Source organism: Nematolebias whitei, chromosome 10 (genome assembly GCF_014905685.2).
Source record: "Nematolebias whitei isolate Nwh7 chromosome 10, NemWhi1, whole genome shotgun sequence".
Taxonomy (NCBI): Eukaryota; Metazoa; Chordata; class Actinopteri; order Cyprinodontiformes; family Rivulidae; genus Nematolebias; species Nematolebias whitei.
The window spans coordinates 31,260,269-31,280,037 of NC_056507.1; the positions used below are offsets into that span (position 1 = coordinate 31,260,269).

General features: G+C 43.5%; 1 protein-coding gene across 1 annotated transcript in view; it reads left to right on the forward strand.

Moving 5' to 3' along the window:
• Positions 1–19,769, forward strand: part of LOC119416349 (protein mono-ADP-ribosyltransferase PARP6) — a 37,959-nt gene that overhangs the window by 16,197 nt on the left and 1,993 nt on the right. Inside the window, exons 4-16 of the mRNA XM_037683582.1 lie at positions 6,127–6,221; positions 6,315–6,375; positions 10,185–10,275; positions 10,354–10,420; positions 10,493–10,642; positions 10,727–10,868; positions 11,006–11,137; positions 18,597–18,692; positions 18,775–18,867; positions 18,943–19,068; positions 19,152–19,217; positions 19,322–19,389; positions 19,492–19,540. Coding sequence (XP_037539510.1) covers positions 6,127–6,221; positions 6,315–6,375; positions 10,185–10,275; positions 10,354–10,420; positions 10,493–10,642; positions 10,727–10,868; positions 11,006–11,137; positions 18,597–18,692; positions 18,775–18,867; positions 18,943–19,068; positions 19,152–19,217; positions 19,322–19,389; positions 19,492–19,540 — 1,236 coding nt within the window. The remainder of the gene's footprint in view (positions 1–6,126; positions 6,222–6,314; positions 6,376–10,184; positions 10,276–10,353; positions 10,421–10,492; positions 10,643–10,726; positions 10,869–11,005; positions 11,138–18,596; positions 18,693–18,774; positions 18,868–18,942; positions 19,069–19,151; positions 19,218–19,321; positions 19,390–19,491; positions 19,541–19,769) is intronic.

A 19,769-nucleotide genomic window follows, 5' to 3' on the forward strand; every position in this document is an offset into this window, starting at 1 on the left:
TTAAACGCACGTCCACTCCACGAACGTCACGCAGAGTGGCTAAAAACATGCTCACCGGACAGATGGATAGACAGAGTGTTATGCAAGGGTTACACGCTGCAGTTTGCAACCCGACCCCCTCCGTTCGGAGGAGTTATAGAGACGGTCCTGTCATCACCAGACCAAGTCTCAGCCTTAAATGCAGAAGTCCAAGAGCTTCTGATAAAAGGTGTAATCTCAAGAGTTCCCAACGAGGAGGAAAACACAGGGTTTTACTCACGCTACTTCCTGGTCCCCAAAAGGACCGGAGGGATGAGACCGATTCTGGATCTGTCAGCTTTCAACAAAGCGATCATGAACAGACCTTTTCACATGTTAACGAACAGACAGCTGTTGGACAACATCCAGAAAAACGACTGGTTTGTCTCCATCGATTTAAAAGATGCTTATTTTCACATACCAATCATCCCAAAACACAGAAAATTTCTGCGTTTCGCCTTTCAAGGGATGAAGTACCAGTACAACAGGCTGCCTTTCGGGTACTCCCTCGCGCCTCGTACGTTCTCAAAGTGTGTGGAGACAGCCCTGCATCCACTGCACAGAGCAGGGATGAGAGTTTTGTTTTACCTGGACGACCTGCTGCTCCTGTCTCACTCCAGACAGGAAGCGCTGATACAGGCTCAGGTGTTGGCATCACACCTGCTAAATCTGGGCTTCGCCATAAACTGGAAGAAGAGCTCGATTTTCCCGGCCCAGACAATTGTTTATCTGGGAGTGGAATTAAACTCAATTACCATGACGGCTCGCTTATCACAAACAAGAATCGACACTCTAAAAAACCAATTACGCCACGTAAGACCTGGCAAAGTGGTAACAGCTGTCTCCGTCATGAAGCTGTTGGGAATGATGTCATCAGCTCACACAGTGGTCCCGCTGGGTTTGTTACACATGAGACGCCTCCAGAGGTGGTTTACGCGTCTGCGTGTGGATCCAGTAAAACAAAAGAGACGGATGATCACTGTCCCTCCCTCCGTGAGAGCAGACCTCCGACACTGGGGAAACACCCTGGCTCTGTCAGAGGGAGTCCCCGTCAGCAGACCCACGTCACACGTGTCAGTCTTCACGGACGCGTCTCTGTCAGGTTGGGGGGGGACATGCCTATCTCAAGCAGTAGGGGCGCTGTGGCCCCACCGCACATCAGCCCACATCAATGTTTTGGAGTGTCGCACAGTGCTGAATGTGATTCAACATTTTGCTCCCGTGCTACAGAATAAACACGTGTTGATTCACACAGACAACATGGTGACTGCTGCGTACATAAACCGCCAGGGGGGTGTGTGTTCAGCCCAGATGCTACACATTGCGCGGAAGCTACTGTGTTGGGCTCACCAAAACCTGCTTTCCATCAGAGCGGTTTACATACCCGGCGTTCTGAACAGAGGAGCAGACGTGATGTCCAGGGGCGGCCCACGTCACGCGAACTGGACCCTCCATCCAGACCTGATGTTTCAGACGTGGCAGAAGTTTGGCAAAGCAGCTGTGGACCTGTTTGCGACGCGAGAGAACGCTCAGTGCCAATTATGGTTTTCCCTGAGCCCACGAGACGATCCACCGCTGGGGGTGGATGCATTTGCCCACAGCCCGTGGCCCAAAACGCTTCTGTACGCGTTCCCCCCTCCTCCTCTGATTTTACGGTTCCTGAACCGAGTTCAGGAGGAGGGACTGACAGCTCTCCTGGTAGCTCCCGAGCGCGTGAACGCACCATGGTTCCCAGTCCTGCAGCGTCTGTTGTCAGGTCGCCCGTGGAAACTGCCATGGAGGGAAGATGCTCTCCTTCAAGCAGGAGGAGCGATCAGGAGTTACCCGGAAATAGGCCAGCACCTGTGGGTCTGGCCGCTGAGCGGTCCCGCTTAGAGAAGATGGGTCTCCCTCAGGAGGTAGTGCACACAATTCAAGATTCACGCGCTGCATCTACCACAGCCCTGTACACATCAAAGTGGACGGCTTTTCAGCGCTGGTGTACAGAGAAAGGTCTGGAGGCCACCTCATGTCCATTAGGTGGCGTGCTGTCCTTTCTTCAACAGCTGATGGATAGGAAGTTGGCATTCAGCACAATTAAAACGTACGCTGCAGCCATCTCTTCCTGCCACGAAGGGTTCGGAGACAGAACAGCTTTTAATCACCCGCTGATGAAGCGGTTTCTAAAAGGTGTACAAAGACATAGGCCGGTTTCACGCCCACTCGTTCCACAGTGGGATTTAACGTTGGTCCTGCGAGCCCTGATCAAGGCTCCTTTTGAGCCTCTGGATCAAGTTTCACTTAAATTCTTGTCTCTTAAAACAGCCCTGCTGCTGGCTTTAACATCCGCTAAGAGGGTGAGTGATTTATCGGCCCTCTCTGCCGCTCCGTCATGTCTCAGAATCCAGGCTGACGGTAGTTCAGCTGATTTAAGACCAAACCCAGCCTTTATGCCTAAAAGCATCACGAGCTCTTTTAAATCGAGACAGATATCGTTGGAGGGATTCTTCCCTCCCCCCCACAGATCAGAAGAAGAAGCATCTTTTCATCTTCTCTGTCCGGTGCGGGCGTTATCGTGTTATATAGCGCGCACAGCTGCAATGCGTCAAACTCAACATCTGTTTGTGCATTATAGAGATGCATCCGCAGGCCGCCCGTTATCCACCCAGCGCTTGTCACACTGGCTGTGTGAGGCCATTTCTGAAGCCTACAGAGCATCAGATCTAGAGCCTCCTGTCAATCTCAAAGCACACTCAACCAGGGGTATCGCATCTTCGACTGCTCTGCATAATGGTATGTCAATGCAGGACATTTGCACTGCGGCTGCATGGTCAACACCCTGCTCATTTATTCGCTTTTACCTACGTGATGTAACGGCTCGTTCCATGACACATTCTGTCCTTAGTGCTCTAACAGAATGAATATTGTTGTTCTCATGGAACTCTGTTTAAGCTCACATCTGTCTGCATGCATTACAGTGTGAGATGTTGTTATCAGCCACAAGTTGTGTCTGTGATTTTGGTTCTATTGTCACTAATCAGTTCATGACTATTGTTACCAATCAGTTCATTGTTCAATAATCAGTTCATTGATATTAATCTGTTTATATTGTTCAATCATGAATCAGTTGCTTCATGCCCCCCCCCTCCTCCTCTTTTCAATATCTTCCCCGTTGAAGTTTTTTTCCGGGGCATTCATGCTTTGTCAGAACGCATAGTTGCACAACATGCGTCTGTGCAGGGCACACAATTACGCGATGCGTAGTTATGCACATGGGGAGCTGAGTGACAAGACGTTTTTTGGGCAAGCTTCCGCTTCTTACTGTGTTCGAATGGACCCAGTGAGGCGAGGACCACATCCGCTTCGCCCTTAACCCACTAAGCGACAGCCTTAAAGGGCGAAGCCTATATGAAATAGAACGTTGGTTACGTACTGTAACCCCAGATTCTATGAATATAGGCGTAGCCCTTTAAGCGTCGGGCCTCACTGGCTCCTGAATAGCTGAAGAAAAAGAATAAGCTATTTGGGAGCAGATTACCCGCTCTTAATGTAATTTATACGGATCGGGCCCACACAGCAGGTGGGCGTGGACTAATTTTTTCAGTATGATGCTTGCGCATAACGGGATAAACCCACTAAGCGACAGCCTTAAAGGGCTACGCCTATATTCATAGAATCTGGGGTTACAGTACGTAACCAACGTTTGTGCGAGGTGTTTTTTTTATTATTAGAGGGGGTTTTTTTTCCTCAGGCAGGAAAAAAAAGTCCGATAGGAATTTTTTCACCTCCAACTCCTACATGTGTCCAGTTAACCACTGTTTTTAGTCTGTCCAAACAGGTCTCACTTGTAAATGAGTCTTTGAGGCTCAATGTGATTTATCTGTTTAAATAAAGGTTGAATGAATGAATGATGATGATGACAGAGAGATTCAACCACCTCATAACAAATGATGACCGTTCAAGAAGAGGTATTGTTATTTTATTATTATTATTTAATTAACTTAACTTTTTTTAAATTATAATCATTAACTCAGGTTTTTTTTTTTTACTTCTTTGTGTTGTTTCCAGTCTGAGGATGTCACTGAGTTCCTCTTCAGGGAAATCATTCACCAGAGATCACCTCCAGCTGAGAAGTCTGTGATGACTGCACTCTGAACTTTTCCAGGGACAGGTGGGAAGTAGCAGGTCCAAGAAGAGGTTGTGAGTACAGAGCTTCAGGGTGCCCTTCCCTTGAAGATGACCCTCTTCTTTGGTGGAAATTCAATGAGGCCAAATTCAGCCACACTGCAAAATTAGCAAAGCTCTACCTCTTTATTCCTGCCACTGTTGCTAGTGAGCGGTTTTCTCCACCGCTGGAGATATTCACTGAAACTAGATCTGTGCTTTTGGCAGAAAAAGTGGACAAGTTTGTCTTTTTGGCCAAAAACTTAAAACTTGATTAGTTAGATTGTAAATGTTTGTTTGCTGCTTATTGTTTTGGTTCTGGCTGTTATTGTATTTATTAAGATTTTTATTATTGTTACAATCGTTTATTTATTGTAAAGAGTGACGTTTATTTAAAATATCGTCCAAATGGGTCGCTTTTATTTATTTTTATACAAATGTATTGTTTACTTGGCATAGTTTCAAAATAAACATTTTGTAAGTCTTTATTTTGGACTTTTTTTTTACCAAAAATTCACCAAACCGAGCCCTCCTTGAAACTGAACCGAACCGAAGTATCCAAGCACATTAATAGAGAGGCGAAGGGAAGGAAAAGATGTGGTACAAAAAAGTGTACAAGCAATAAGGATAACCACACCCTGGAGAGGATTGTGAAACAAAACCCATTCCAAAATGTGGGGAATATTCACAAAGAGTGGACTGCAATTGGAGTCAGCGCTTCAAGAACCACCATGCACAGACGTATGCAAGACATGTGTTTCAGCTGTTGCATTCCTTGTGTCAAGCCACTCTTGAACAAGAGACAGTGTCAGAAGCGTCTTGCCTGGGTCTGCTGCTAAGCTGTCCAAAGTTATGTTTTCTGATAAAAGTACATTTTGCATTTCCTTTGGAAATCAAGGTCCCAGAGTCTGGAGGAAGAGAGGAGAGGCACAGAATTCATGTTGCTTGAGGTCCAGTGTCAAGTTTCCACAGTCAGTGATGGTTTGGGGGCCATGCCATCTGCAGGTGTTGGTCCACTGTGTTTTCTGAGGTCCAAGGTCAACACAGCATCTACCAGGAAGTTTTAGAGACTTCATGCTTCCTGCTGCTGACCAACTTTATGGAGATGCAGATTTCATTTTCCAACAGGACTTGGCACCTGCACACAGTGACAAAGCTACCAGTACCTGGTTTAAGGACCATGGTATCCCTGTTCTTAATTGGCCAGCAAACTCACCTGACCTTAACCCCATAGAAAATCTATGAGGTGTTGTGAAGAGGAAGATGTGATACACCAGACCCAACAATCCAGAAGAGCTGAAGGCCACTATCAGAACAACCTGGGCTCATCACACCTGAGCAGTGACACAGACTGATCGACTCCATGTCACAACACATTGCTGCAGTAATCCAGACAAAAGGAGCCACAACTAAGTATTGAATGAAGTACATGCTCATACTTTTCATGTTCATACTTTTCAGTTGGCCAACATTTCTAAAAATCCTAATTTTTATTATTGTTAATATTCTAATTTTCTGAGATACTGAATTTGTGGTTTTCATTAGTTGTCAGTTATAATCAACATTAAAAGAAATAAACATTTGAAATATATCAGTCTGTGTGTAGTGAATGAATATAATATACAAGTTTCACTTTTTGAATGGAATTACTGAAATAAATCAACTTTTTCATGATATTCTAATTTTATGACCAGCACCTATAGTAAGTATTCAAAGGTGTGACAATCAGGGTTTAAACTTTTCATGTTTTACTGTATGAACACATATGAGATCATATTATTGTGAATCCATTGAAGTTAAATATCAAAATTAATTAAAATTAAATCAAATCTTGTTTCATTGTAAAAGTTTTTCATCATTTTGGAGAGTCAGATTCTTCTTCACAGCTGCTGCTGGTGAATATCTGATCACTCCAAGTGTTCAGATTCAGTCATGGGAGCCTGGACGTGTCTGTCTTCTCTGCAGGACGGCTGTGCAGCTGAGCCGTCTCACCACCCCCAGCTGGACACAGACATGGAGGCAGTCAGGACTCTGTACTCAGACTCTGCTGTCTCTGTCAGGTGAGTGTCTCTTTTTACCAGATCGCCCAGTTTATGTTTAAGCAAAGTATCTCTTTTTTTTTTTTTAATCATTGCGTCCTTTTCTCCTATTAGAGAGTATCCATCAATTGACGGGGTGGACGTCGACTTAAATATTAACACCAACTTTCTGGATGTAAGTTAAACCTACGTTACTAGGAAATATTGTACTTGTTTGATCCATTTATTTATCTTAACTGTATTCCTCAGAAATTGTTTCTTTACACTTTTTCAAAAGATAATTTAGTTCTGAGTTGCTTAGATTTCGTACGTCAGCAGTTTGATACATTTATTTGTTGTATAAAACACCAAACCTTCTTTCCGTTACTGATTTTAATATTATATAAGAAAGGCAGCACAATTTAGGAAATGTTTGATCAATAAAAGAACATGATCTGTAAAAACGACCCCGAGAGGAAATGTAAAAATAATATTATTTTTGTTGAAAATATTAAAGTTAGATTTTTGTATTTACCATAAGCAGCTTCCTAAAAATACATGCATTCCAAAAGTCATAAAAACAAACTTTTACATGCAATAAGGCATCAAACAAAGGAAAAACTAGATAAATCTAGTTTGTTTGTTTTTTTTTTTGGGGGGGGGGGGGCAGCACGTGCGAAAAACATCCATCCATCCATCCATTATCTTTACCCGCTTATTCCATTTTGGGTCACGGGGGTCGCTGGTGCCCATGTCCAGCAGTCACTGTGCGAGGGGCGGGGTACATCCTGGACGGGTCGCAAGTCCATCACAGGGACACATAGAGACAAACAAGACAAACAACCATTCACTCTCTCACTCACACCTAGGGACAATTTAGAGTTACCAATCAGCCTAACATGCATGTTTTTGGTCTGTGGGAGGAAACCGGAGTACCCGGAGAAAACCCACGCATGCACGGAGAGAACATGCAAACTCCACCCAGAAAGGCCCCTGGACCGGGATTTGAACCAGGGACCTGCTCGCTGAGAGGCAGCAGCTCTACCAGTTGTGCCACCGTGCTGCCCTCAAATGAAACAGTAAAGTTAAAAGTAAAAGTAGTAAATACATTTTTGTTGTTTTTTTTAAACATCCGTATTTTGTGTGTATTTCAGACTATTATAAATTTACATTTATGAAAGCATTTGATAAATGAATATCTATTTAATTTTACTCCTGTTTTCCACTAAATTGTCAAAGTTCTTTTAAAAAGCTACCATGTCTGAGCGTTACAGTAAAACTGCTGTGAAAGAAGCAAACAGTGGAGTCATTATTACATTTCCAAAGACTGGTTGTCTGGTTTTATTGTAGCTGTTTGTCCTTTGGCTGCTCTCTTCTTCAAGAGTTGCCACAGTTGGCAAACTCGTACAAAACATTTAATAATTGTCTGATATCAGACGCCCTTCCTGACGCAACTTTGGCATCTATTATGCGTCATCGCTGATGGGTCGTGTTTATTACGCGTCACCACTGACAACCTGGAAACATGGGCTGGTGTTGTGCCAAAAATAGATTGGCTGACAAATGGCGGGAGCGTGTACGGGAGGACTTTAACAAGAATTTAACAAAATTCACACTTAAAAACAATTATTTGTTTACTCTAAATTAGGGCCGGACGATATGGCCAAAACTTTTATCACAATATATCTCTTAATTTCGGTTGATAACGATATAATTCGATATTGATATAAACAATATAAAAGCCTCAGAGAAACTACAAACTATACAAATAAATTAATGTTCACCTTTTATTTGTATTTAGCCTTAAAAAAAATTGAAATCACTGTCAAATAAACATAAAATTCTCAACTTTGTCAATATTAATAGTTTTAACTTTAAACAACAACTTTAAAATTGAAAGCATTGTTTGAAATAAAATCTTTGGGTGTCGTTATTGATGAAAAGCTGATGTGGAAATCTCATGTAAAATACTTAAAAATAAAAATAATAATCAATTGCATTACTGTATAAAGTAAAAGAGTTTTTGAATGACAAAGCTTTGTATATATTGTATAATGTAATGATTGTTCCATATTTAATCTATTGTATTGAAGTTTGGAGAAAAGCATGCAAAACAATTACAAACCCTACTTTTATTTTTTTACAAAAAAAGAGCTATAAGAATTATTAGTATTATGAAGTGCTATGGTCACCCAACAAATATATTATTTCATCAATTGAAATTATTAAAATGTTATGATTTGGTTGAATATAGTATTTTATAAGTCCTGTATAAAGCTCATAAAAATATTAGCCCCAAATATTCAATTAAAATTTGTAAAAAATAAATGTAAAAAAGGGAGAGTCAATATAACTTAAAGGAATGTAAATGTTTGTAAAACCTCCATTTAGAACTAGTCTGAAGGAGCTGTGTTGTAATTCAGGGAACAGGATTATGGAATTGTCTTGATATCACAATAAACATTTCTAAAACAATTTATATGTTTAAAAAGATGATTAAGTTAAAGTTGTTGGGAAAGTATAGTACCAGATGAAGGATACCTGAAGATTTTTTGTTTTCAGTTTGGAGATTGTTCAAGTCAAAGTTGTTGTTTGTTTGTAGTTATTTTGTATTTTTTAAATTAGGGGCAGATAAGAATTTTTTTTCTTCTTTCTGCAACCTTTTCATTCAATGTTTTTTTTTCTGATGAATTTGTTTTATTTTAAATTAATGAATAAATGATAAAAACAAACAACAACAAAAAGACATGCAGCAGCGCTGGGGGTGTTTCAGGGACACGTTGGCTCAAACTTTATTGTGCTTCATCTTGTGACTCATCATATTCTGTCCAGTGGAACAAGTTAGATGTTCCAACCGCGAGTTAGAACGAGTCTCCGTCACATTTTGCAGCACACTGACTGAAACCTGCAGTTTATCGGATCTTAGAAAGCCGAACCACTTCCAAACCAGCAAATTAGTCTTTTCTCTCTTATCAGTGATGTCATCTGCTTTCTCTCTTATCAGTGATGTCATCTGCTTTCTCTTCACTTGTGAAAGCTTGTTCAGTCACATTCTGGCGATCATGGGCACTCATTTTGAAGAGAAAACTTAATGCGCGTTGGAGATTAGCCTAGCTTAGCCTGCTACCACTAACGCCTTCTGGACTGGAGCTCTGCGTAACATTACGTCACCACTCACTTACGTAGTTGTGTCGCACCTTTTTCTGTCCAGGTTGAAACTGAAGTGGCCGCTTTAACCCGAACAGAAAAAGAAATGCCTCAGTGAAACGCTGTAATCCTATCGAAATATTGAAAATGTGCATAAAATTCATATCATCGTTATTGAATAAAAGTATATCGTGAGATATATCGATATCGAATTATTGTCCAGCTCTACTCTAAATTATAGCAAAGGTGTGTCTCAGTCAAACTTTTCCTTAATAAATGCGCTTTGACGGTCAAATCAGCTGCATTTCGCCTGAGCGTTGTGGCGAAATTAAGCTGATTTGATGTTTGCTCCAGGAGTTCTGGAGCGAGACGAAGGTGGCTTGGTATGGCAAGCCAAGTGTCTCATTAATAGCCACTTTTATCTATTAATGAGACATTTGGCTTGCCATATTATTTGAGTGCCCTCTAGTGGCTAAAAATGGTAGTGTTCAATATTTTCCATGTCAGAATGAATGAAATCGTCAGATCTCAGCCAAAAATTGGGTTAAATATGGGAAAAAGACAACCATAAATAAGTTACTTCGGCATATAAGTCACAGGTTATGCAAATTAGGCAAAATGGTGCAACTTATACGCCGGAAAATATGGTATATGTTCAGTTACACAAAACCTTTATGGGATCAGTCTTACAGGATGTTGTCCTGGTGGAACACGGTGCAGCCAGCGAGTTAATAATTGGGACCGTTTGATGATTGGAAGTTTATTGTTTATCTTTTTTTTGTATAATACCAGCATGGTGGACTTTATCTCTTGTATTGTTTAGTTTTGAGGTTAAACACTCCTGCTTGCCATCATCAGGTGGAAGTAGCTAAAGCCTGGAGGATCAATCCATCAGAGCCCATCGTTATCCACCTGCACTTCTCCCTGTCTCAGTATCTGCACGGACCTGGTGAGAGCAGCAACATTTCTGCAGACAGAACTCTCAGTAAACCAACGACAGTGAACTGAATGATATTTCCCCCTACAGCTCCCTCGGTTGAAGTCTTTCAGCCATCCAATATGGATCATTTCAGTTTAGGGAGACAACTGCAGCAGTGAGTGTTCACACGACAACTTTAATGACAAACAGACACAACAGAACTCATCTGGATCAACATGCTCCTCAGAATCCTTACAGCCTTTATAGCTCAAGAATGGAAACATCGGATGAACGAGGACGCTGAGGTCCAACCAAAGAGCCAACACAGCTGGTTCAGGCCAAGTGGAACCATCAAGAAGTTTAGTGCACGACTCAGCATACGGCTGCCACTTACAAGGTACAATTAATAAAGCTTTCTCCTGATGACTGCATGAATTTGCTTCGTTAATGCTTCTTTTCACCTCATATTTACTGAGAACAGGCCAAATGAGACCCAGGATCCAGCTGTTAGAGGAATAAAAAACGTACCAGCTGTGAAACAAAAATGTTTCCCAACTCTGACAACTTCCTACGCCATCAAGAATCCGGCTGGAGAACTTTTTACATACACAGCCGATGGAAAGGTTTGGACTGTTTTAAGCAAAAAAGATTAGCTGGTTCATTTTGTTTTGAAACTAAATACATAATTTAGAATTTATTTGGCATGACAGCAGTGACTGAAGCTGTGAAAGTAACCGAACGTTTGCTCTTGGATTCTCAGAGAGTGAGAGTGAGAGCTGTGAAATCATCCGTCCAGCTGAGCTCCAAGCAGCTGGTGGAGCTGCTGTTCACCTCTCAGGCCATCAGACACTGCAGACGTTCTCCAGCTCGGCAGCACGGCTTCCTGGTGCAGGTATGAAGATGAAGTGAACAAAACATTTTAAATAATGTTTTTTTTTCTTTGTGTATTACCAGTTTTACACATTCAGGACAGGGATTTAATCAAAGTGAAAATGTGATGCTATGCTGGCAGTAAATCAGCTTTTTACAAAGTGACATACATTTAATGGTAGTAAATTATATCATATTTGGACTATAGTCAATTAAATCCATTTTTTTTAAAGATATTGTGGGGTCTAACAACCCACAAACTTTATTTACGGGGGGGGGGGGGGGGGGACACATGCAGCAGGTCTGGATTTAAACAGGCATTGACCAACATGTAGTTTTAGATGTTAAAGATGAAACCATTTGTCAAAAGCTGAAGAGCAGCCGTGGTGGAGCTGGAGGCGTGGTTCTCGGGGTAGCAAAGGTGGGGTGTGAGGTTCCAGCAGGTGGACGGAGTCTGTCGTCTCAGGAAAAGTTTACTTGTAGACTTTACACAATCAGGTTCTTTGTCTACACAAATTAGATTAAACAACATTTAGGTGCTCTTTGTCAGCACCTTCATTTTTCCCAGATTCAGTAACAACTCACAAAAATTTGTACTCTCTTGCATGCACACACACACACACACACACACACACACACACACACACACACACACAGACATTTGTCTTTCTATCTTTTCCTAGACTTTGCATTGACTTCCATTAATTTTTCATTCATTTCTATAGCCTAACTCTGACCTTTACCCTAAACCTGACCCATCAAGGGCACTTCTTCTTATGGGGCCTGGGCTTTGTGTCCATAAGAAGCAGTTAGTTGGTCCACACAATGTAGTATGAGTTGAAAAACGGGCCTTACAAGGTATCAAATACTAACACACACAGAGAGAGAGTACAGATTTACCTTTATGATATAATTTTTCCCAAAAGGTTTGTGATGCCCCTCCCTGGGCTGCCACCTTACCATGGTGGAGGGGTTTGAGTGTCCCAATGACCCTAGAAGCTATGCTGTCAGGGGCTTTACGCCCCTAGTAGGGTCATCCATGGCAGACAGGTCCTAGGTGAGGGACCAGACAAAGTGCAGCCCAAAAACCCAGATGATGAGAAAAATAAACAGACCTAATGTTCCCTTGCCTGGACGTGGGTCACCGGGGCCCCACTCTGGAGCCAGGCCTGGAGGTGAGACACGCGGGTGAGCGCCTGGTGGCCGGGCTTTTACCCATAGAGCTCGGCCGGGCACAGCCCGAAGAGGAGACGTGGGTCCCCCTTCCCATGGGCTCACCACATGTGGGAGGGGCCAAAGGGGTTGGGTGCAATGTGGGATGGGTGGTGGCCGAGGGCGGGGACCCTGGCGGTCTGATCCTCAGCTACAGAAGCTGACTATTGGGACGTGGAATGTCACCTCACTGGTGGGGAAGGAGCCTGAGCTGGTGTGTGAGGCTGAGAGGTTCCGGCTAGAAATAGTCGGACTCACCTCTACGCATGGCTCTGGCTCTGGAACTAGTTTGCTTGAGAGGGGCTGGATACTCTTCCACTCTGGAGTTGCCCGTGGTGAGAGGCGCCGAGCAGGAGTGGGCATACTTATTGCCCCCCAACTTGGTGCCTGTGTGTTGGGGTTCACCCCGGTAAATGAGAGGGTGGCCTCCCTCCGCATACGTGTGGGGGGACGGGTTCTGACTGTCATTTGTGCTTATGCACCAAACGGCAGTTCAGATTATCCACCCTTTCTGGAGTCCTTGGAGGGGGTACTGGAAAGTGCACCTCCTGGGGACTCCCTTGTTCTGCTGGGGGACTTCAATGCTCATGTGGGCAATGACAGTGAGACCTGGAGGGGTGTGGTTGGGAGGAACGGCCCCCCTGATCTGAACCAGAGTGGTGTTCTGTTGTTGGACTTCTGTGCTCGTCATGGATTGTCAATAACAAACACCTTGTTCAGGCATAAGGTGTCCATATGTGCTCTTGGCACCAGGACACCCTAGGCCGCAGTTCGATGATCGACTTTGTCATCGTCTCATCTGATCTGCGGCCACGTCTTGGACACTCGGGTGAAGAGAGGGGCGGAGCTGTCCACTGATCACTACCTGGTGGTGAGTTGGCTCCGATGGTGGGGGAGGATACCGGTCAGACCTGGCAGACCCAAACGTATTGTGAGGGTTTGCTGGGAATGTCTGGCAGAGTCTCTGGTGAGACAGAGTTTTAACTCCCACCTCCGGGAGAACTTCCAACCCTCGAACCCGATGGTGGACACCGTCGGTGAGGGATGCTGTCAGGCTGAAGAAGGAGTCCTATCGGGCCTTTTTGGCCTGTGGGACCCCGGAAGCAGCTGATGGGTACCGGCAGTCCAAGCAACATGTGGCTCGGGTGGTCGCTGAGGCAAAAACTCGGGCATGGGAGGAGTTCGGAGAGGCCGTGGAAAATGACTTCCGCACGGCTTCGAGGCGATTCTGGTCCACCATCCGGCGTCTCAGGGGGGAAAGCGGTACGCCACCAACACTGTTTATAGTGGGAGTGGTGTGCTGCTGACCTCAACTCGAGATGCTGTGGGTCGGTGGGCGGAATACTTTGAAGACCTCCTCAATCCCACCGGCACGTCTTCCACTGAGGAAGCGGAGCCTGGGGACTCTGGGTCGGGCCCTCCAATCTCTGGTGCTTAGGTCACCGAGGTGGTTATAAAGCTCCTCGGTGGCAGGGCCCCAGGGGTGGATGAGATTCGCCCGGAGTTCCTTAAGGCTCTGGATGTTGTAGGGTTGTGTTGGCTTACGCGACTCTGCAATATTGCGTGGACATCGGGGAAAGTTCCCCTGGATTGGCAGACCGGGGTGGTGGTCCCCCTATTCAAAAAGGGGGACCGTAGAGTGTGTTCCAACTACAGGGGAATCACGCTCTTAAGCTTCCCTGGTAAGGTCTACTCGGGGGTTCTGGAGAGGAGGGTCTGTCGGATAGTCGAACCTCGGATTCAGGAGGAGCAGTGTGGTTTTCGTCCTGGCCGTGGAACACTGGACCAGCTCTACACTCTCAACAGGGTCCTGGAGGGTGCGTGGGAGTTTGCCCAACCGGTCTACATGTGCTTTGTGGACTTGGAGAAGGCGTTCGACCGCGTCCCTCGGGGAACCCTGTGGGGGGTACTCTGGGAGTATGGGGGTACCGGGCCCTTTGATACGGGCTGTTAGGTCCCTGTATGACCGGTGTCAGAGCCTGGTCCGCATCGCCGGCAGTAAGTCGGGCTTGTTCCCGGTGAGAGTTGGACTCCGCCAAGGTTGCCCTTTGTCACGATTCTGTTCATAACTTTTTTGGACAGAATTTCTAGGTGCAGCCAAGGTGTTGAGGGGATCTGTTTTGGTGGCCTTAGGATTGCGTCTCTGCTTTTTGCAGATGATGTGGTCTTATTGGCTTCATCAGATCATGATCTACAGCTTTCGCTGGAGCGGTTCACAGCTGAATGCGACGCGGCCGGGATGAAGATCAGTTCCTCCAAATCTGAGGCCATGGTCTTGAGCCGGAAAAAGGTAAAGTGCCCTCTCCGGGTCAGGGAGGAGGCCCTACCCCAAGTGGAGGAGTTTAAGTATCTTGGGGTCTTGTTCACGAATGAGGGAAAAATAGAGCGTGAGATCGATAGGCGGATAGGTGCAGCGTCAGCAGTGAAGCAGGCGCTGTACAGGTCTGTCGTGGTGAAGAGAGAGCTGAGTCAAAAGGCGAAGCTCTCAATTTACCGATCGATCTACGTTCCTACCCTCATCTATGGTCACGAGTTTTGGGTTGTGACCGAAAGAATGAGATCTCGGATACAAGCGGCCGAAATGAGTTTTCTCCGCAGGGTGTCTGGGCTCTCCCTTAGAGATAGGGTGAGAAGCTCAATCATCCGGGAGAGACTCAGAGTAGAGCCGCTGCTTCTCCACGTCGAGAGGAGCCAGTTGAGGTGGCTTGGGCATCTGTTTAGGATGCCTTCTGGACGCCTCCCTGGTGAGGTGTTCCGGACACGTCCCACCGGAAGGAGGCCCAGAGGAAGACCCAGGACACGCTGGAGGGACTATGTTTCTCGGCTGGCCTGGGAACGCCTCGGGATTCTCCCGGAAGAGCTGGCCCAAGTGGCTGGGGAGAGGGAAGTCTGGGCCTCCCTACTTAGGCTGCTACCCCTGCCACCCGACCCCAGATAAGCGGAAGAAAATGGATGGATGGATGGATGGATGGATGGAGATTTGTGATGCATTTGACATTAAATATTTTTAACAAAAGAGGTACTTTGTGTCTAATTCATGAATAGAGCAGGTTTTAAATACATTTTCACAAGAGGACAAAATTAAAAACCTGATTCTGTTTGAGAGCCAACTTCGGTTAAGATTTTGTTTTTGAAAAAGGAATACATCAATTTTACATGTGAATTTTTACATTTGTTAGCCTGTCTGAGTCTTGGAGACTCACAACTCTCGAGCTGAGCTTCAGGAGGACTAAAGCACCATTTGGTGGACAAGATATCTTAAAATAGTCTGTCACTGTGAAATGTCCTGGTCCAGTTGTTGGATGAAACCATTCTGAAACTCTAAAAGGGTGTGTGCAAACTCTGAACTGGTGACAAAGTCCATGCTCAATAATCCAGGTATACAATCCAACAATTTTCAGTCAGGTCATCTGAAAATTGTTGGATTGTATACCTGGATTATTGAGCATGGACTTTGTTGGTTTTTAACCAGTTTGACATGACTGTCGACGAGGAAGAGGGCCGGCACTGGAGGAGGAGAGACCATCTTAGCACCAACATAACTGGTTTGTTCCACTTTGGAGTAAGCTGTTTGAGGGAAGAATCAGTTTTGTGTTGTGTGTTTCCTTGACTGATGATGCCTTCTGGATGGAAGGTGAAACGTTTCAGCACAAAAAAAGAAACTGTCCAGATGACCTGACTGATAAATGTTTGATCTAAACTGGTGAGTTAAGATTAACACTCCAGTTGTGTAATGATGATACTGCTGATCAGCAATCTTGTCAAGATTTAGCAGAACGTTAGATCCAAAAATGTAGATTGGCACAAGGAGCTCAACAACAAATCTGTAATTTTATTTAAATTTAAAAAAGGTTGTTGTGGCAGAAAAAAAACTTACAAGGCACAGGGGAGCACAAGGAGACTTAGAGGCACAAAGAGAACTAGACAAGGCATCAAACGTAATCATGCTCAAGTGGTGAAGGAAAACTGACAATTAGGTCTGTCGTGATAAACAATAAATCAATTAATGCATGATAAATGAAAATTATCGACCTCATTTTCATTTATTGGCTTTATCCAACATTTTTCAGTCAGGTCATCTGGACAGTTTCTTTTTTTTTTGTGCTGAAACGTTTCACCTTCGGTCCGGAAGGCTTCATCAGTCAAGGAAACACACAACAAAACTGATTCTTCCCCCAACAGCTTACTCCAAAGTGGAACAAACCAGTTCTGCTTGTGATAAGATGGTCTCTGGATTATTGAGCATGGACTTTTTGTTGTTTTCAACCAGTTTGACAAGACTGTCAACAAGGAAGAGGGCCGGCAATGGAGGAGGGGGCGTACCAAAGAGACCATCTTATCACAAGCAGAACTGGTTTGTTCCACTTTGGAGTAAGCTGTTGGGGGAAGAATCAGTTTTATTGTGTGTTTCCTTGACTGATTAAGCTTTCTGGACTGAAGGTGAAACATTTCAGCACAACAACAAAAAAAAAGAAACTGTCCAGATGACCTGACTGAAAAATGTTGGATTGTATACCTGGATTATTGAGCATGGACTTTGTTGTTATCGGCTTTATTGTTTCTTCGTGTCTTTTTTCTTTCTACTGAAGACACTGGATGACAAAAAGCTCAGCTCCAGTGTTCTTCAATGACCCCTCCCTTTCTCTTTTCTCTTTAAAATCTGTTTTAACCATCCAAAATCACGTTTTTTGATTGTTAAAAGCAGCTAAACTGAGAAGCTAAGCTACGAGCTAAGCTAACAGGCTGCCAAGAGAAGCTGAGAACTTGTTTACTGATTTTTTTATTAAAAGCTTTGTGTGAAAATGCTATGCTAAAGAGCTCAAACCACACTGAGCGTCCGCCATTTTGAGAACTGAGGAGAGACAGCCCGTGTCACTTAAAGGGGCCTCCCTGCCATTTTTCTTAAAGAAACACGCTGCTTGCTCCCTCTCTGTCATCCTTCGGTTCAAACAGTCTTATACTGTCATCTGGTGATCGAAAAAAAGGTACTACACTCAAAATTAAAAAAACTAACCAACATTTCATCTTAAATTTGACAATAATTAGTAATTATTGTCATATTTCAATCAATATTATCGTTTATTGCAATAATTTCAGAGACAATTAATCACCCAGCGAAATTGGTTATCGTGACAGGCCTAGTGACAATATATGGACGGGGCTGATGAGGAAGTGGAGACACCTGGGCTACAGACTGACACGAGAGTGAGCAGAGCTGAAGCAGAGGAGTAGACCTGACCGACAGCATAAATGACTAAACAAATGAAAGCACAAGGAGCCAGCTGAACATACAGAAAAATACAGAAACTTAACACCATAAGACACAAACAGAAAACTACACACTGAAGAACACCGATCCTGACAAAATTACATCAATTAGCATACAAATGTGGTGTCAGCTGCCACTCTGTGCCCTCACCTGGAACCACCACTGCACAGTACTGTAGGATTATACCACCAAAACTTGAAGAAAACAAACAAACGTCTGATTAATTAGTGTAGGAAATGGAGGAAACAGTATTATTTGTGATGAGAATATCTCTGGTTCAGTTCAGTTGTGACACAACAATGAAATAAAAAAGTTACAGAACAGGAGTGTCACATTGCACTGAAAGTGGGTTGATTTGAAATCAACACTAATGATTTTTTTTTTATTGCACACATTTACTCTTAAAATGTTTGCTTTGAATGGAAAAATAAATATACAAATAAATAATTTGTAAGACATTGACACATCACTGTGTTGTGCTCCAGGGTAGAATCTCAGCCACCAGAAGGCTCGACCATTGATATACATTCATATACAACATGTGGACTTCTTCCCTCTTATGAAGGCTTAACTTTGTTAGATCCCCCCTCTTATATTTGTACTCTGATCGTACAGAGAGGTGCTGGCTCTTACTCCATTCACAAGACTATTTGATGCTTTCTGTTCTGCTGCCTGACTGAATTGGATAAAAAGGCTTTTGTCCATTCTGCACCTTCTACATGAACTAATCTGCAGAAAGACCTGAAACTAACAGAGTTGGAGTTTTGTTGTCTTGACTGTGACGTGGTAACTATGTTTTGTATTTGCTGCTGCCTATCTTCACCATCTCCCTTAAACAAAAGATTTTGTTTTACTGGTAAATTCATTGGCACTTTCCTGGTTAAATAAATGTTAAAAAAAATGAATACAGCAAAAAGGAAATTCAGCAGAATTGTATCTGCTGTGTCTTGATAAAAACCACCAGAATAGTAAAACTCTGTTTTTGTTTGTTCTGGCACAGATAATGAAGTACGCCGAGCAGAGAATCCCAACGTTGAATGAATTTTGTGTTGTCTGCGATGAGCGACACGTCTTCCAAAACAGCCCCATGCTGAAGGTAAAACCACCTGATCAGCAGGAGGACACTCATAAACGTAGATGTCTGATAAAACACAGTGTGTGTGTGTGTATGTTTGCAGACAGCAGTTTGCAGCAGAGAGCTGTGTGTGTTTTCATTCCATACTCTGGGTGTGATGTCTGGAGCTACAGAGGAGGTTGCAACCGGAGCAGAGGTCACTTCCCCTTCTCACATGTGCTTTTAGTGATTACAGAGGAGTTCAGAGTTGTAGTGATCTCTGCTCTCGCAGGTGATCGACCTGCTGGTCGCCATGTGCAGATCTGCCTTTCAGTCATCACGAAAAAGCATTGTGTTTGAACCGTACCCCTCTGTCGTTGATCCACTCAACCCCAGAACTCTGGCTTTTAGCCCAAAGGTATCTGCTGAACGCTATTACTGAGCTGATTTGTAACAAATATGTTAATGTTGTATAAACATTATTTTATTTATTTTTTACAGAAAAAAAGCTACGAGCGGCTGCAGAGAGCTCTGGATGGTGTCTTGTTAATCAGACGGATGGCACAGGTTTAAAAATAAAGCATGACATCTGATTTTTCTGTTTACGGATAAGTTGAAATCCTCTCCTGACAGCCACGTTTGTTTGGATTTGATTCCTCTGTCATTTCCAGGGCCCTCATTCTGAGATAAAGAGGCAGATGGATAAGATAGACCCTCTTGCTCATCCTTTACTACAATGGTAAGAGACTAAATCCAGTTAGACATAAGATTTGTGTTTTTGTGTAACGTTCTAAATGTCTATTTAAACTAATGTCCAGACGTGTTTGCATTTTCAAAACAGGATTTTAGCGAGCAACAGATCACACATAGTCAAGCTTCCACTGAACAAGGTATGTTGGAGAATCCAAAAAATAATCTTATTTTTGTGTTTGTTTAAATTCTGCTCATGTTTTTCTGAATTTCTTCTTTTCTATCACTTATCTGTCAAAAATCTTACACCTCAAAATCTTTAACATGATGCCCTGTCCAATAAATTTAACAATCATTCTGTCATTGAACGTGGTTTTATATATATATATATATATATATATATATATATATATATATATATATATATAT